This window comes from Falco peregrinus, chromosome 1, assembly GCF_023634155.1.
Source record: "Falco peregrinus isolate bFalPer1 chromosome 1, bFalPer1.pri, whole genome shotgun sequence".
Taxonomy (NCBI): Eukaryota; Metazoa; Chordata; class Aves; order Falconiformes; family Falconidae; genus Falco; species Falco peregrinus.
Genome location: NC_073721.1, coordinates 87,204,684 through 87,217,006, shown reverse-complemented (window position 1 = coordinate 87,217,006; position 12,323 = coordinate 87,204,684). Strand labels below are relative to the sequence as shown.

The 12,323-nt window shown below is 37.5% G+C and overlaps 1 protein-coding gene across 1 annotated transcript in view; it reads right to left on the bottom strand.

Annotated features, from left to right (window-relative positions):
* The window catches only part of TDP1 (tyrosyl-DNA phosphodiesterase 1), a 45,357-nt gene that overhangs the window by 19,399 nt on the left and 13,635 nt on the right, over positions 1–12,323 (bottom strand). Inside the window, exons 10-14 of the mRNA XM_055812703.1 lie at positions 10,977–11,162; positions 10,163–10,211; positions 7,214–7,280; positions 3,067–3,174; positions 1,507–1,609 (exon numbers count right to left, since the gene is read on the bottom strand). Of these exons, the coding sequence (XP_055668678.1) occupies positions 1,507–1,609; positions 3,067–3,174; positions 7,214–7,280; positions 10,163–10,211; positions 10,977–11,162 (513 nt within the window). The remainder of the gene's footprint in view (positions 1–1,506; positions 1,610–3,066; positions 3,175–7,213; positions 7,281–10,162; positions 10,212–10,976; positions 11,163–12,323) is intronic.

The following is a 12,323-nucleotide window of genomic DNA, read 5'->3' as shown; positions in this document are numbered from 1 at the left end:
AAACCATGCTGGAGAACAATGTCTGAAATTGTCTCTAATGTTCAGAGTATCAGAGACCACACTACTACATCAACTCCTTAATAAATGTTAAAGGAGTTGTTTACAGAAGTAATGAGTTCTTTTAGATACAGCCAGAAACCATCAATCATAATATCATGATCTTAGGAGACTACAGTTATACAGTTACGGTAGGTAACTTTTAATATCATAATATTAGTAAATTTTCATTTGGGAGTACATCACTAGTCAACAGAAGCGAAACGTTATGTGAATATCTATGAATATTATCTAGGAAAGATGTATTCATAAAAAATATTTTTAAGGACTTATAGCATACTAACATTTCAGAGAAACTTCCAAATTCTCCTCTGGAAAAGAAGAAATTCCACAGGAATGAGTTTGAATGGGTTCTCATCATAGAGTACCAAAATGTTACCAACAGTAGTTAATAACAGGTTCACCAGAGAGAAGGAGGTATCAACAACAGGAACAAGAAGCTCACATCCCCACTATCGGGCAGTAGATCCAAGTATGACAAAAACAATCTAAACAAGAGAAGGAAGCTTTTTGTTTTCAATACAATGCACAATTAAGTCACAGGACTCACTAGCGCAGGATTCTGTAGAGGGCTAAAAACCAGCAAGAGTAGTTTAATAAGGAACTTGATGTGTTAAGAGAATAAACAGTGTTGTAGGTACTAGCCATCATGGTCTGGATACAATTTTTATCCTAGAAAGCCTTTAAAGTAAATCATAGGGAACATATACTAAGAGATATTACATACATACTGTTATACCAAACCCCATGGCACCTGCCACAACTGCACTAAGACTAGACTACAAGGTAGATGGACCTTAGTTACCATGAAAACCTTTCACGTCTCCCAGTCCTCTGCTTCACACTAGAATAATAGTTACTTTGGGTCATACTTGTCTTCTACATACTGAGACTGCTGTCATAGGCCTGGAAGATACAGTCCTTCAGCTTCTAAATAGCCTTTTATGAAGATGTTCTTGGAGTTGTATCAGAGGTTTTAGAAGACACATTTGAGAACTCAAAGCAAAAAAGTTTGAGAAAAGTCACATGGCTTTGCAAATGCATTTCAGGGAAAGAGCAAGAACAGCAATCAGTGCAACATTAAGAAGTGTTTTTCAAATTACAACCCAGACACATCATTTCAATGTGAATATGCACTCAGCCTAGTTTTAAGAAGCACAGAAGAGATTTGATCATCCTTTTCAGCAACGTTTAGTATATGTTACAATTTCAAAATATTTTTGTAATTTCAGTGACACAGAGTCAGATCAATACCAAATCCATACTTGCTGCGTAGGAAAAAAGACTGCTTCTATTTTAAAGAAAACCTTGTATAAACTCCACTTGCTATCAGCTTTCTAACCCAGAAATACAGAACCTAATAATTAGATTATTCAGTCATATTTGTACTCATCAATATTTGCATATTCTCAGTACACTCCAGGATTTATACTTCAACTATGAACTCACAAATGCTGAAGGCAAGAAAAGGACTCCGAGTTCATAAGAACGGATCATCAACTGAGTGCCATTTTTCTCCAGCGCTCCCCAAGCTGCCTTAGATAGATTGGCACTGCAAAGAGAAACAAAGCATTTCAGTGAGGCATAATCTTCATGGCAGAAAATGTTTAAATACCGCAGTTGTACCAATGCACTTCTGATTGAAGTGAAGCTTTACTGCTAGAACAGTTTTTTCATGAAAAGTGATCTGGGTGTTATTCCTTATTGCTATTTTTATAGCACAGTGGGAACAGCAGAGACAATATGTAGAAGGGTATTTGTACACCACATGGATAATTATAGAAGTCTATGCCATACAGATCTACAAGACAAATTCAGCCTTTTGAATCTTCCCTGCACATTTCAAAAAAGGAGGTTGATACTGGTAAATAGCTTGTTTGATGACTTTGGAAGATTAAAGGCTAGCTCAATTACGACTACCTACATTATAATACATTTAGTACAAAGCATTTTTGCAAGGGTTAAACAGTATCTTTTGCTCCTGGCATTTTGTTCTTTGAGATATTTATGAAAACAAATATTAGAGGTATTCTCGTTTTAATGTGTTATTCAGTACCATGTTGTAGATAATCCTTCATCAGTATCTGCTATGAAGTGTATCAATTTGGGAGTCAAAAAACCCCTGCAATTCTGTTGTCAAGACCTACTTCTACAGCAAAGCACAAAGCTTAAACACTACATTTAAACTGAGAGAAATACTGCATGCTTCTTTGATAGTATCAAATGATGGAATAGAAGAAACATGAGAAAAAAATAAAAGTGAATTTCTGAATTAGGTGGACTCAGCATCGCATCTGAATAACTTAAAACCTTTAAAAGCACCTTAATCACTACTGTCATTGCAGGCAACTGTATTGATCAGCAATGAAATTCGGAAAGACAGAATATAAGAGTAAGGATGCAAGACCATCGCCTATAGCATACAGGTTTGCACAAAAATCAGTTTTGGCAGAACTGAAACATCTGTATTTTTCATTCACAGTAAGACATTCTCCCCTCATGTCAAGAAATTTCTTGCTCCCTCTTTTGGCTTTAAAAAACAACAACAGAAGTACAAAGCTAGACTTCAAGCTAGACAGCTGAACAGCTCAGTCTAACAAAAGGTCATATTCCAAATACTAGGTATCTACATGTTTCATAATAAGGCAGCACAAGTATAAACTTTGGCTTAATACGCATCTGTTTCGTACAAACCAGCACATTCAAGTGCAGCATGTGTTAAAGAAATTTAACCCAAGGTTTAAAAATACTTATCACTTCAGTTGATGCTGAACCAGCCCAGACAAGATTTTGGTGACTACTGCCAACAGTTCCTGACTTAATCATTTCAACCTGCAGCCCTCAAAGGGGCAATAAAATGAAGAAACATTCAATATGGACAAAAATTCTTGTCACTACTTGTAATAATATTATGAGGATTATGGCAGTAATTCACCTGGACCTGCAATTGACAAGAACCTTATATATGACTTTTTTTTTTTTGTGAGAGGTGTATGGTTAGTTGTTTACCTTGTAACTAAGAACCATGCAATCTTCTGGAAGTCAGGAGAGAGTCTCATGTATGTCTTAATGTGAGGCATAGCATGACTTCGACCCGAGACTTCTGCTGACCATTTACTAGAAAAAGAAAAGGAATTGTTTTCATATATAGTTTTATTTTAAGGCCTTAAAATTACCATACTACAGTGCCATGTTTTCAGTGATATTACCCTACACTTGTTGCATTTAGTCTCATTTCCCCTACAGAAAGGCTGAAAATGCTTTAACTGAATTTTTATCCTGAAATCTGATCTCAATAGTAGTCACAGGGCAGGATTTATTTTTTCTTGACAAAGCAACCATTTTCCTCAGGGTATCAGCTCTCCTAACAAGGTTTTCCACTCCTCCACTCCAGCTAGTACTCAAGAAACTGAGTCCAAACTTCCAGCCAGTATTTCTTCTTTGAAGACTACCAATGGTTATGCATTTAAACAAAAGAGCTTAGGAACAAATTAAATCTCACAAAACTCCTCAAGCTTATTAAAATTTGTTACACATGAAGTAAAGGCTGGGAGCAACGAATGAATTCTTGATACTGCCCTTCTTCCCTTTTCTATGCCCCTAAGCCACTGAGAAATTTGGGGGCTTAAGAGAATAGAGCTTGTATCTATATGTATATATAAAACTAGCTTAAAACAGCAAGCCATTGCTGGGGTAGTTCAGCATCAGTGTTACAGATCTAAACTGTAAGCAAGCAGTAAATATATGCACATAACTGAAGGGTACATAATCATGGTAGTATTTAGAAGCATTTTCCATTCGCAGCTCTTAGGTCTGACTCAGTCAGGAAGGAGGCTTTTAAATACACCTTCCTCCACCTAGAGACTTCTTTCCTCAGTTTGGAATATAATAGGCTCTGGTTCTGCGTTTCTCTAATTCAGCGTTCTCCTCTAAAAAGCAAATCAAAAAAGAATCAATCAGCTCTGAAAAGCCCTCCTAAGTGAACTGCGTTCATTTAAAAGCTTAAGATGACTGAAGTGGAAGGGCTGGAATTATTTACCTAAGTTGACTTTCAGGACTAACTTGCACATAGCTAAGCCAAGAAGCTTTGCCGTTCAGGGGTCAAGACCTACTTCAAGAACCCCATCCTGTGATGAAGGAAAGAAAACTGTTGCTGAGAACTGGTCCTGTATTCCTAAATGGCAAGAGAGGAAACACTGTATGCATGTTTGGAGCAAACAAGACATTTTTATATTTTGTTGCAAGCCACACTGAAGTCTGTTTCTGAAGAACAGACTAAGATATACATGATACAGAAACCTGTAAACTAAACTTGTGTTCCCCTACAGAACTCCACACTTCCCATACATACAGAGTATAGGGCTATACCATAACTCAAGAATTCTTGTTAACAGCTTTTATCTCACAACTGACAGTTGAGGCAAACGTTATCTACGAGTTTAAAGCACAAAAACCCCTGGGTAACTCCAGCAACATTGTAAAAATGAAAGCCAGGAAAAACAGTAGAATTGGGAACCGAACACAGACTTTCTTTAGATCTATCTTGCTGCCTTACTGAGGGATAAAACTCCTCCCACTATTAACTGCAATAATTTTGAGCTACTGTCCCTGTCTACTGCCTTTCTGCCTCCTTATCTTTGACAGATACAATTAAGTACTGTGTTTTAGCAAGAGTACCACCACTTCTCTTCCATTTACTAGCTACAGTAATCTAATTGCAGTTAGTTTCAATTATAAACTGATTGAAACTGGTATTCCAGAAAGTTAAAATCAGAAAAGGGAGCATCTATTTCGGCCATATTTTCTTTGTAGGACAGCACAAATACATAAAGACAAGAAGGGAAAAGAAAGTGACTATGTTCTCCAACTGGGTTTGGGTTTATTTTTTCATTTGGTTAGTTGGGTTTTTTTTTAAGTCATTACCCCATTGAGAAACTCAGATGCTTTTAGTAAAAGCATTATTAACAAAGAAGTATTTAAGAAATGTTTTCTCTTCAGCCTAAAAGCTTATCTCCAGACTACATAATGACATTATAAACCAAAAGAACTGGAAGGGGTTTCAGATGGGTACAATATCACATTTGATTTATTCTTAATACAGCTAAATTTCAATTTCACCATGGAGCTTTCCTGGCATATTTTAGGAAAAAAAAAAAGCCAAAACAGATTACAAAAACCCTAAAGTAAAATTCAAGAAGTTGCAGAGCATATGTCAATATAACAATTTCAGGCTACTTCTAGCCAAATTGACTTAACACATTTTAAGCAGTAAACTTTTCATCAGAATGCAGCTGGCAGATGATGTAGACAGGACTGATCTCATGTTGCAGTAAACCTCAGGCATGTTCAGTCTCAAGATAAATACCGTTAATTAAATGAAACTAGCTTTGACAAATCTTACGGAGCAAAACTACAGCTTGAGGTATGTTGGTTTGTTGGTTTAGGGTTTTTTTGACAGTTAGAGGTCATGGTACCATGTAAACTAAAAGCTCAAGTGTGGGGTAAGGAAAAGGAACTAACAAAAGCAGCAATTAACAAATCATTACGCACTGCAAATCTCTCCTTATCAATTAGCAATACTGAAAGGAAAAAACAGCAACCCTATCAGAGAGAAAACTGAACAAATTGCACCATTTACACAGTAGCTAATCTAACAAAGCGATCTAGTAATCATTTGCTACAATCAGAAAAGTAAAATCAACATTATGTTTAGTTACCTAATTCTTCTGAGAAATTACAGTTCAGAGCTGCATTATAGGTTAAATAGACTCAGCCAGCAGAAGAGACAGACAAGCAGCCCACACACATTACAAAAACTGTTTGCCTGGGGCAGAGGTTCTACCTCTTTGGGTGAGACTACAGGACACCACTTTCCAACTCCATTACTCTCTCCCTGCTTGTAACAAGGAGCTATTCCTTCTATTTAAAACAGCCCTTTTGTTGCCAGAGCAGGACCCTAGTATGCCCAATGAGACAGGTATGTGGGTGTTTTCTCATTAAACAGGAATAAATCAATGAATGATCTCATCAAGTAACATTCTGTACACTAAATAAGAGACTAACTGAAAAAAGCTATATTTTTCTTCCAACAAGATTCTCATGAAGTATATATAGAAACTGAATTAAAACTGTATGAACACCCCCAGTTTTACTGTCTCCTCACTTTTTTAATCGTAACTGAACAATCTTGAAGTCTTGAACATCTTTGTAGCTTTCTTCCTTGCCGAATGTGCTCATAGAGCACACTTCAAAGGCAGGAGAAACAAAGCCTCACATGCTTTCTGTTCCAGTTCCATTCCTTGGACATGGATCAGCAAGGCTCACAGCAGCAATCACGTTCAGTCCAGAATGGAGAATGCTCTCTGCCACTAGCAATTGTATTCTCAGCCCTCTGAATATATACACAATTTTACATGCTATTACTTAGATATGGGGAAAGTATCTTACCAGAGCAACTCCCACCTGGAAAAATTAAAAGTTTCTGCTGAAAGGAATGGGGAGCTGTGGTCTTATAAGAGGTTACCAAATTATTATTTTTTTTTCATCTGTGCAAAACAACTTTTCCCATTGTTCTCAAAACATGCTTAAGTTTTTAAAAATTCAGCCTCAGGGAGACATCTGGCATGGAATGTGCTAGATTTAGAATTTGGCAAAATTAGTAGCATGTGAAAACAGAATTCTTAATGGAAAACGTCAGGCACCTTTAAGAGAAGATATTACCATGAGAGACTGAGAATTTTTGCACTTAAAAAGAACCCAAACACAAAAGCCTTCCTAACCCTGTCGTGGCTCACTTGAAATCCTGTTAATACTGATGCATAAGTGGGAAAGTGAAATACAACTGTAAAAAAAAAAAAAAGAAAGAAAGAAGAGTAACATTATTCCACTTCAGAGAAGGAAAGCTTAAATACAGAATCCAAAGTCTGGTAGTGGTCTCCATTAGCAACAGGTAAATAGCATGTTTTGACTGTTTTAGAGATAAAACCAGCAGATAAAAAACTAACAGCTTTTCTTTTAAGGAGTTGAAGAATATCATACTCCTGAATGCTTCCCCTTAATTTGCTTTTGAAACTCAAACATTACAGCATTGTAAGTTTAAACATACAGTCTAAGGAAAAAAAGAAAAACAAACAACAAAGCATTGAGCTCTACTTACTGAAAATAGGAATGTAGCCACAGCTGTTTCTGTGCTGTCTGTATACTGTATGGAAGCGAGCCACCAGCTTAAGGAAAAAATAGAACATGTACATTTGTTTTTTGAAAGACATACTAGAAGCAGCTTATTCCTCCAGATGCTTGCTATCTATATTATCTTCATTGCTTATTTTCAGAAAATGGTTAAATGCTCAAGTAATATAAACTAGTATGTAGTTGGATGGGGATTTTTTCCTCATTCTTGTAGTTTAAGAAGTTTCTAAACACTACACAGCAGATTTACACTAAGAGAAACAATATACAAGCTATAGAATTAAGTACTTTTATAAGACAGATATTTATGGGTAATTTTTTGTTACAATACCACTTGATATCAACAAATCAGAATCATTACTCATACAAGCTAGAGGGAATAAAACAGGCAACTTTCAGAAAAACCCCAAAACAAAGTAGACCACCAAAAAACATTTTAAAAAGCAAGAACTTCTCTGATGAAATTATATTTGTATTGATTTGGTCTTTGGCTAAGGCACGTTGTGATTTCTCCAAATGGATTTAAAGAAAAGTCAGCCATGGCATACTGAGTTATATTAGTATTGTTTATTACAAACATGATGCAAAACCTACTGCATTCAACCTGTCCTAGAAGATACCATTGAGACCTGTTACAAAAGCTTTACGACTCTCAGGAATGCACTAACTGCACGAGTCCATGGAGCTGTTCATGTGTACAAATACAGAGTTAAGTAACTCACCAAGTTATTTCACAATGTGAAAGAAATTACAGTAAGAAGTCATTGCACTTCTTACCATTTTTTTTTCCTAAAAGTTTGCTAAACAGATGCTGAGACAAGCAAAAGTATTTCAAAAGACCCTAACTAACATCTATAAATGCACTGGCTGCAGTTTCTACATTTGTCCAACCACCACTCAATTCAGATGAAAAAGAGAGCTGAAAGCATGCCTGCTAGCCCTGTGTTCAAATTCTACCAATTGTTAGAAGAGTTCAACACCTACTCTACTTCATACTACACAGGAGTACAGGTATTCAGCTTGGAACAGGAGCACGTGTTTATGAATTCACCAATGCCAAAGAATCACTGAATTGTTGAAGCTGGAAGCACCCGCTGGAGATCACCTAGATTAACTCCCTGCTCAAAGCAGGGTCAAACAGAGCATATTGCTCAGTACAGTGTCTTGTCAGGTTTTGAATATCTCCGAGAATGGAGACTCTACAACCTCTCTCTCCCAGCAACTTTAAACATCAGAAAACATTTTTGCTTTAAGATTACACTGGAATCTCCTTTATCTCAATTGATGTCCACTGCCTCTTGTTCTTTCACCAGTCAGCATGTGAAGAATCTGCCTCTACTTTGCATCTTCCTATCAGGTATTTATACACATTATCAGATCTCCCAGGAAAGTTCTCTTCTCCAGGCTGAAGAATTACCCAGCTCTCTCAGCCTTCCCTTGATGCTCCAATCCCTTATTCATCTTCGTGGCCTTTTGCTGGGTTTGGTTCAGTATGTCCATGTCTGTCTTGTACTGGGAAGGCAACAACTGGACACAGCACTCCAGATGTGACCTCACCAGTACTAAATAGAGGGGATGGGTCACCCCACAGCAAAGTGCTTCCTAATGCAGCCCAGGATGCTGTTGGCCTTCTTGCCACAGGAGAGAATTGCTGGCTCATCTTCAGCTATGTGACCAGCAGCGCTCTCAGGTCTTTCCCCAGTCACCCCTCAGCGTGTACCTGGAGTTATTCTTGCCCCAACACAGTACTTTGCATTGCTCTCTTTGAACTGCTCAACATTCTTGTCGGCCCATTTCTCTAGCATGTACAGCCCCTCTGAATGGCAGCACAGTCATCTGATACATCAACCGCTCCTCCTGAGTTTCTATCATTTGCAAACTACAGTGTATACTCTGCCCCACCATCCAGGTCATTAATGAAGATATTAAACGCCCCAATATCAATGCCTAGCACACACCACCACTACTGGCTGGCCTCCAGCTAGCTAGCCTTTGTGCCACTGATCACAACCATTGAGGCCTGGCAGTTCAGCCAGTTTCCAAACCACCTCACCATCTACTCATCCAGCCTGTACTTCATCAGGTTGTCTGTAATGTGTTAGGAGACTGTGTCAAAAGCCTTAAAGTTAAGACAAACAACATACTGGACACTCCTGTCATTCATCAAGCCAGTCACCTTGTCATAGAAGGACATCAGGTTAATCAAGCATGATTTCTCCTATATAAACGCATGCTGACTAATCCCAATCACTAATCCTCATGAACCTCTTCCAATTGCTTTGACCTTTTGCAGACTAATCAAAGACAGCTTCGCACTGACATCAGCCAGGTCCCTTAGGATGCAAGGGTGCTTGCTTTTGAGAAACAAAAGCTTTGCTGCATCAGAATACTACAGTACTTCTTCCTCTTTCAGGCTGGCTGGGGCTATGCTTTCTATACAAACTATTGACTTTATTAACACAAACATGAGAGGACTGAACAACTGCATACTGCAATATTAAAAAAATTACTAATGAGTAGTGAAACATCTTATTCTCTATTGTATCTGATGTGCGGGATGGCACTGCAAAGACATCACAAGAACTTGGCACACTCAAACCTGAATTTTCTGTCAAAATGAAAGTATGATTAAGTTAGAACAGTAGGCAAGAGCTGATTTTTCCTTACAGTGACATATGAACATGGTTATACAGACAAACATTTTACAACAATGCCCATAAAGCTTTTTCTATTCAATCACAATAGGAGAGCTAGAGTCAGAGCTCCAGCAACAGTAATAAAATGATTCTACTGCCACCTATTCTACCAGCTTCTCAGCAAGATGACAACTTCAGGTTCATTCAAAATCAACCACTGAAGTGATTTTGCAGGACATTATGACCACAAAATGCTAATAAATGGGGGTTCATCTGCTTACCGGGATAGCCTTCCAGACTTTGCCTCACATTGTTCACGGTAGGATAAACCTTGGAGAGGGGTGGGGGGTGGTGGGGGGTGGGGTGAGAAAGAATAGTTTTGATGACACAGCTCTCAATTTTCAAACAAAAAAAATACCTTGAGGAAAACATTAAAAGCTTCATTTTTCAGAATAAAATGACAATGCAGCCTAAAAGAAGTTGTGTGCCAGTAACACAGGAAGTCTGTAATATCTTTACTGCTTTTGCACAGCTTACCAAAATTAGCTAGCAAGACTCAAACAATCCTGCTTCAACCACTTCCACAGTGTCAAAGTAAGCCCTTAACATTATTTTATGAGATTTTAGACTCATCTCTTAAATATCAGTATGCAGGGGCAATTAGCATATCGTAAGGTCGTAGTTTGACAACATTTTCTCCTTGATTTAACAAGCTCCTGCTACAAACTTGTTTCTGCACATGCCCTTAATTGTGCTAATAACCAAATAACCAGGTTAGAAAATAATTTGGCTTAGGTATTAATCACTCAGGCTTCAGTTACATCTCAGTAGCAGATACAAGACTCAACGGAAGACAAAGATAATATAATGATAATGTAACACTCTAATGTCATAGAGATGGAAATTACAGTACGTTTCTATAGTATTCCATATACAAGTTAGTATGTAAACTAAAACACTGAAGTGGCATCCTTATGACTTCACAATGGAAAGTACATCAATGCCTTCCAAAAGGTAAAAGCAAACCAATGACCAAGATTTAAACAACAAATGAACAAGTGTTAAGTAAAGGTCACTAGCATCTAAAAGACATACCAAACGGAGTGGAACATCACATTTAAGGAGAGCTGTCATACTGCTGCCTGCAGCCACCAGGCTCTCCTGGAACTCTGAGCACAGCCATTTGGACCCATCGGCTCCCATTGAACCAATGCTTGAGAACTGTCCAACGACAGGCCAGGATTCTTGTGCTGGTATTGACAAAGCATGCTCTTTCAAAAGCTAGTGAGGGAAATCAAAACATTGTTAGACTTCAACAGGCAAAGAAAACCTTAATTAGTGGTTTGACATTGCTTCTGATATAATAAAGCCCCTATAACTCACTTCTGACAACAAAAGAAATTAACATTCAAACTATCTAACTTTGCAACAGAGAAGTCATAAGGCTCTCCAAATAAACCCACTTTTCCTTCAAGAGAAGGTCAAACATTGGAAGTTTTACCCAAAAGCACTGAAGCCCACCATTAAATAATGAGTAAAAAGAATACTAGCAGCTCTTCCTAAAAACATGAAACATTAGCTTCGGAATCACAGTAAATTAAACAACTAAAACTTTTTATATTTGGTGGTTGTAGGCCATAAAATTCCTCTCATATCCTAAAGCCCCAACTACAATAGAAGCCTACAATAAGATGGGAAAAAGAACAGTTGGAGAGAAAACTGAAATAATCCTTTTAGAGGAGTTCTTTAGCTGTGAATGAAATTTAAAGTCACATTAAAACCAGATGGATATAGGCATATATTAAATTGGATACAGTGGCTACCTTTTCCCTCTGCAGAGAGGATACAAAATTAAGTGACCTCAGTCACTAAAAACACAATCTTTTCAATCACTTAAACATCTGCCACAAGACCATCTTTATCCTTCACAGGATTTTTCTGGTTTATTTTGCTATCATTCAGTGTCTTGCTAGGCAAAAAAAAACATGCCAACAACACATGAGAATGGGCAAGCACTTTATGAGCAAGGGGAGGTCTAAAAGAGTAGACTTGTTTTGGAAAGCACTACGATATATAGGTATTTTTTGTCACTGAAATTTGGCATGGACAGAATTAGAATGTCACATAAAATTCATGAGGGATTTTCAAATAATGCCACTTCAGCAGGAGGTGGAGTTTGAAATTTCCCCAGTTCTGAGGCACTTAACAGATGATATGAAACACCTTACCTCATTCTAAACAAATACTGAAAAGGAGCCCCATAAACCTGAGAAATACAGTCTTGTATGAAAATTAAGCATTATGGCTTGCCTAAATAAACATACAATTGTTTAGGTTGGGAAAATGCCTTTAAAATTATCAAGTCCAAACATTAACCTAGGACTGCCAAGTCTAACACTAAATCACATCCCTATATGCACCCCATCTACAAGTCTTTTAAAC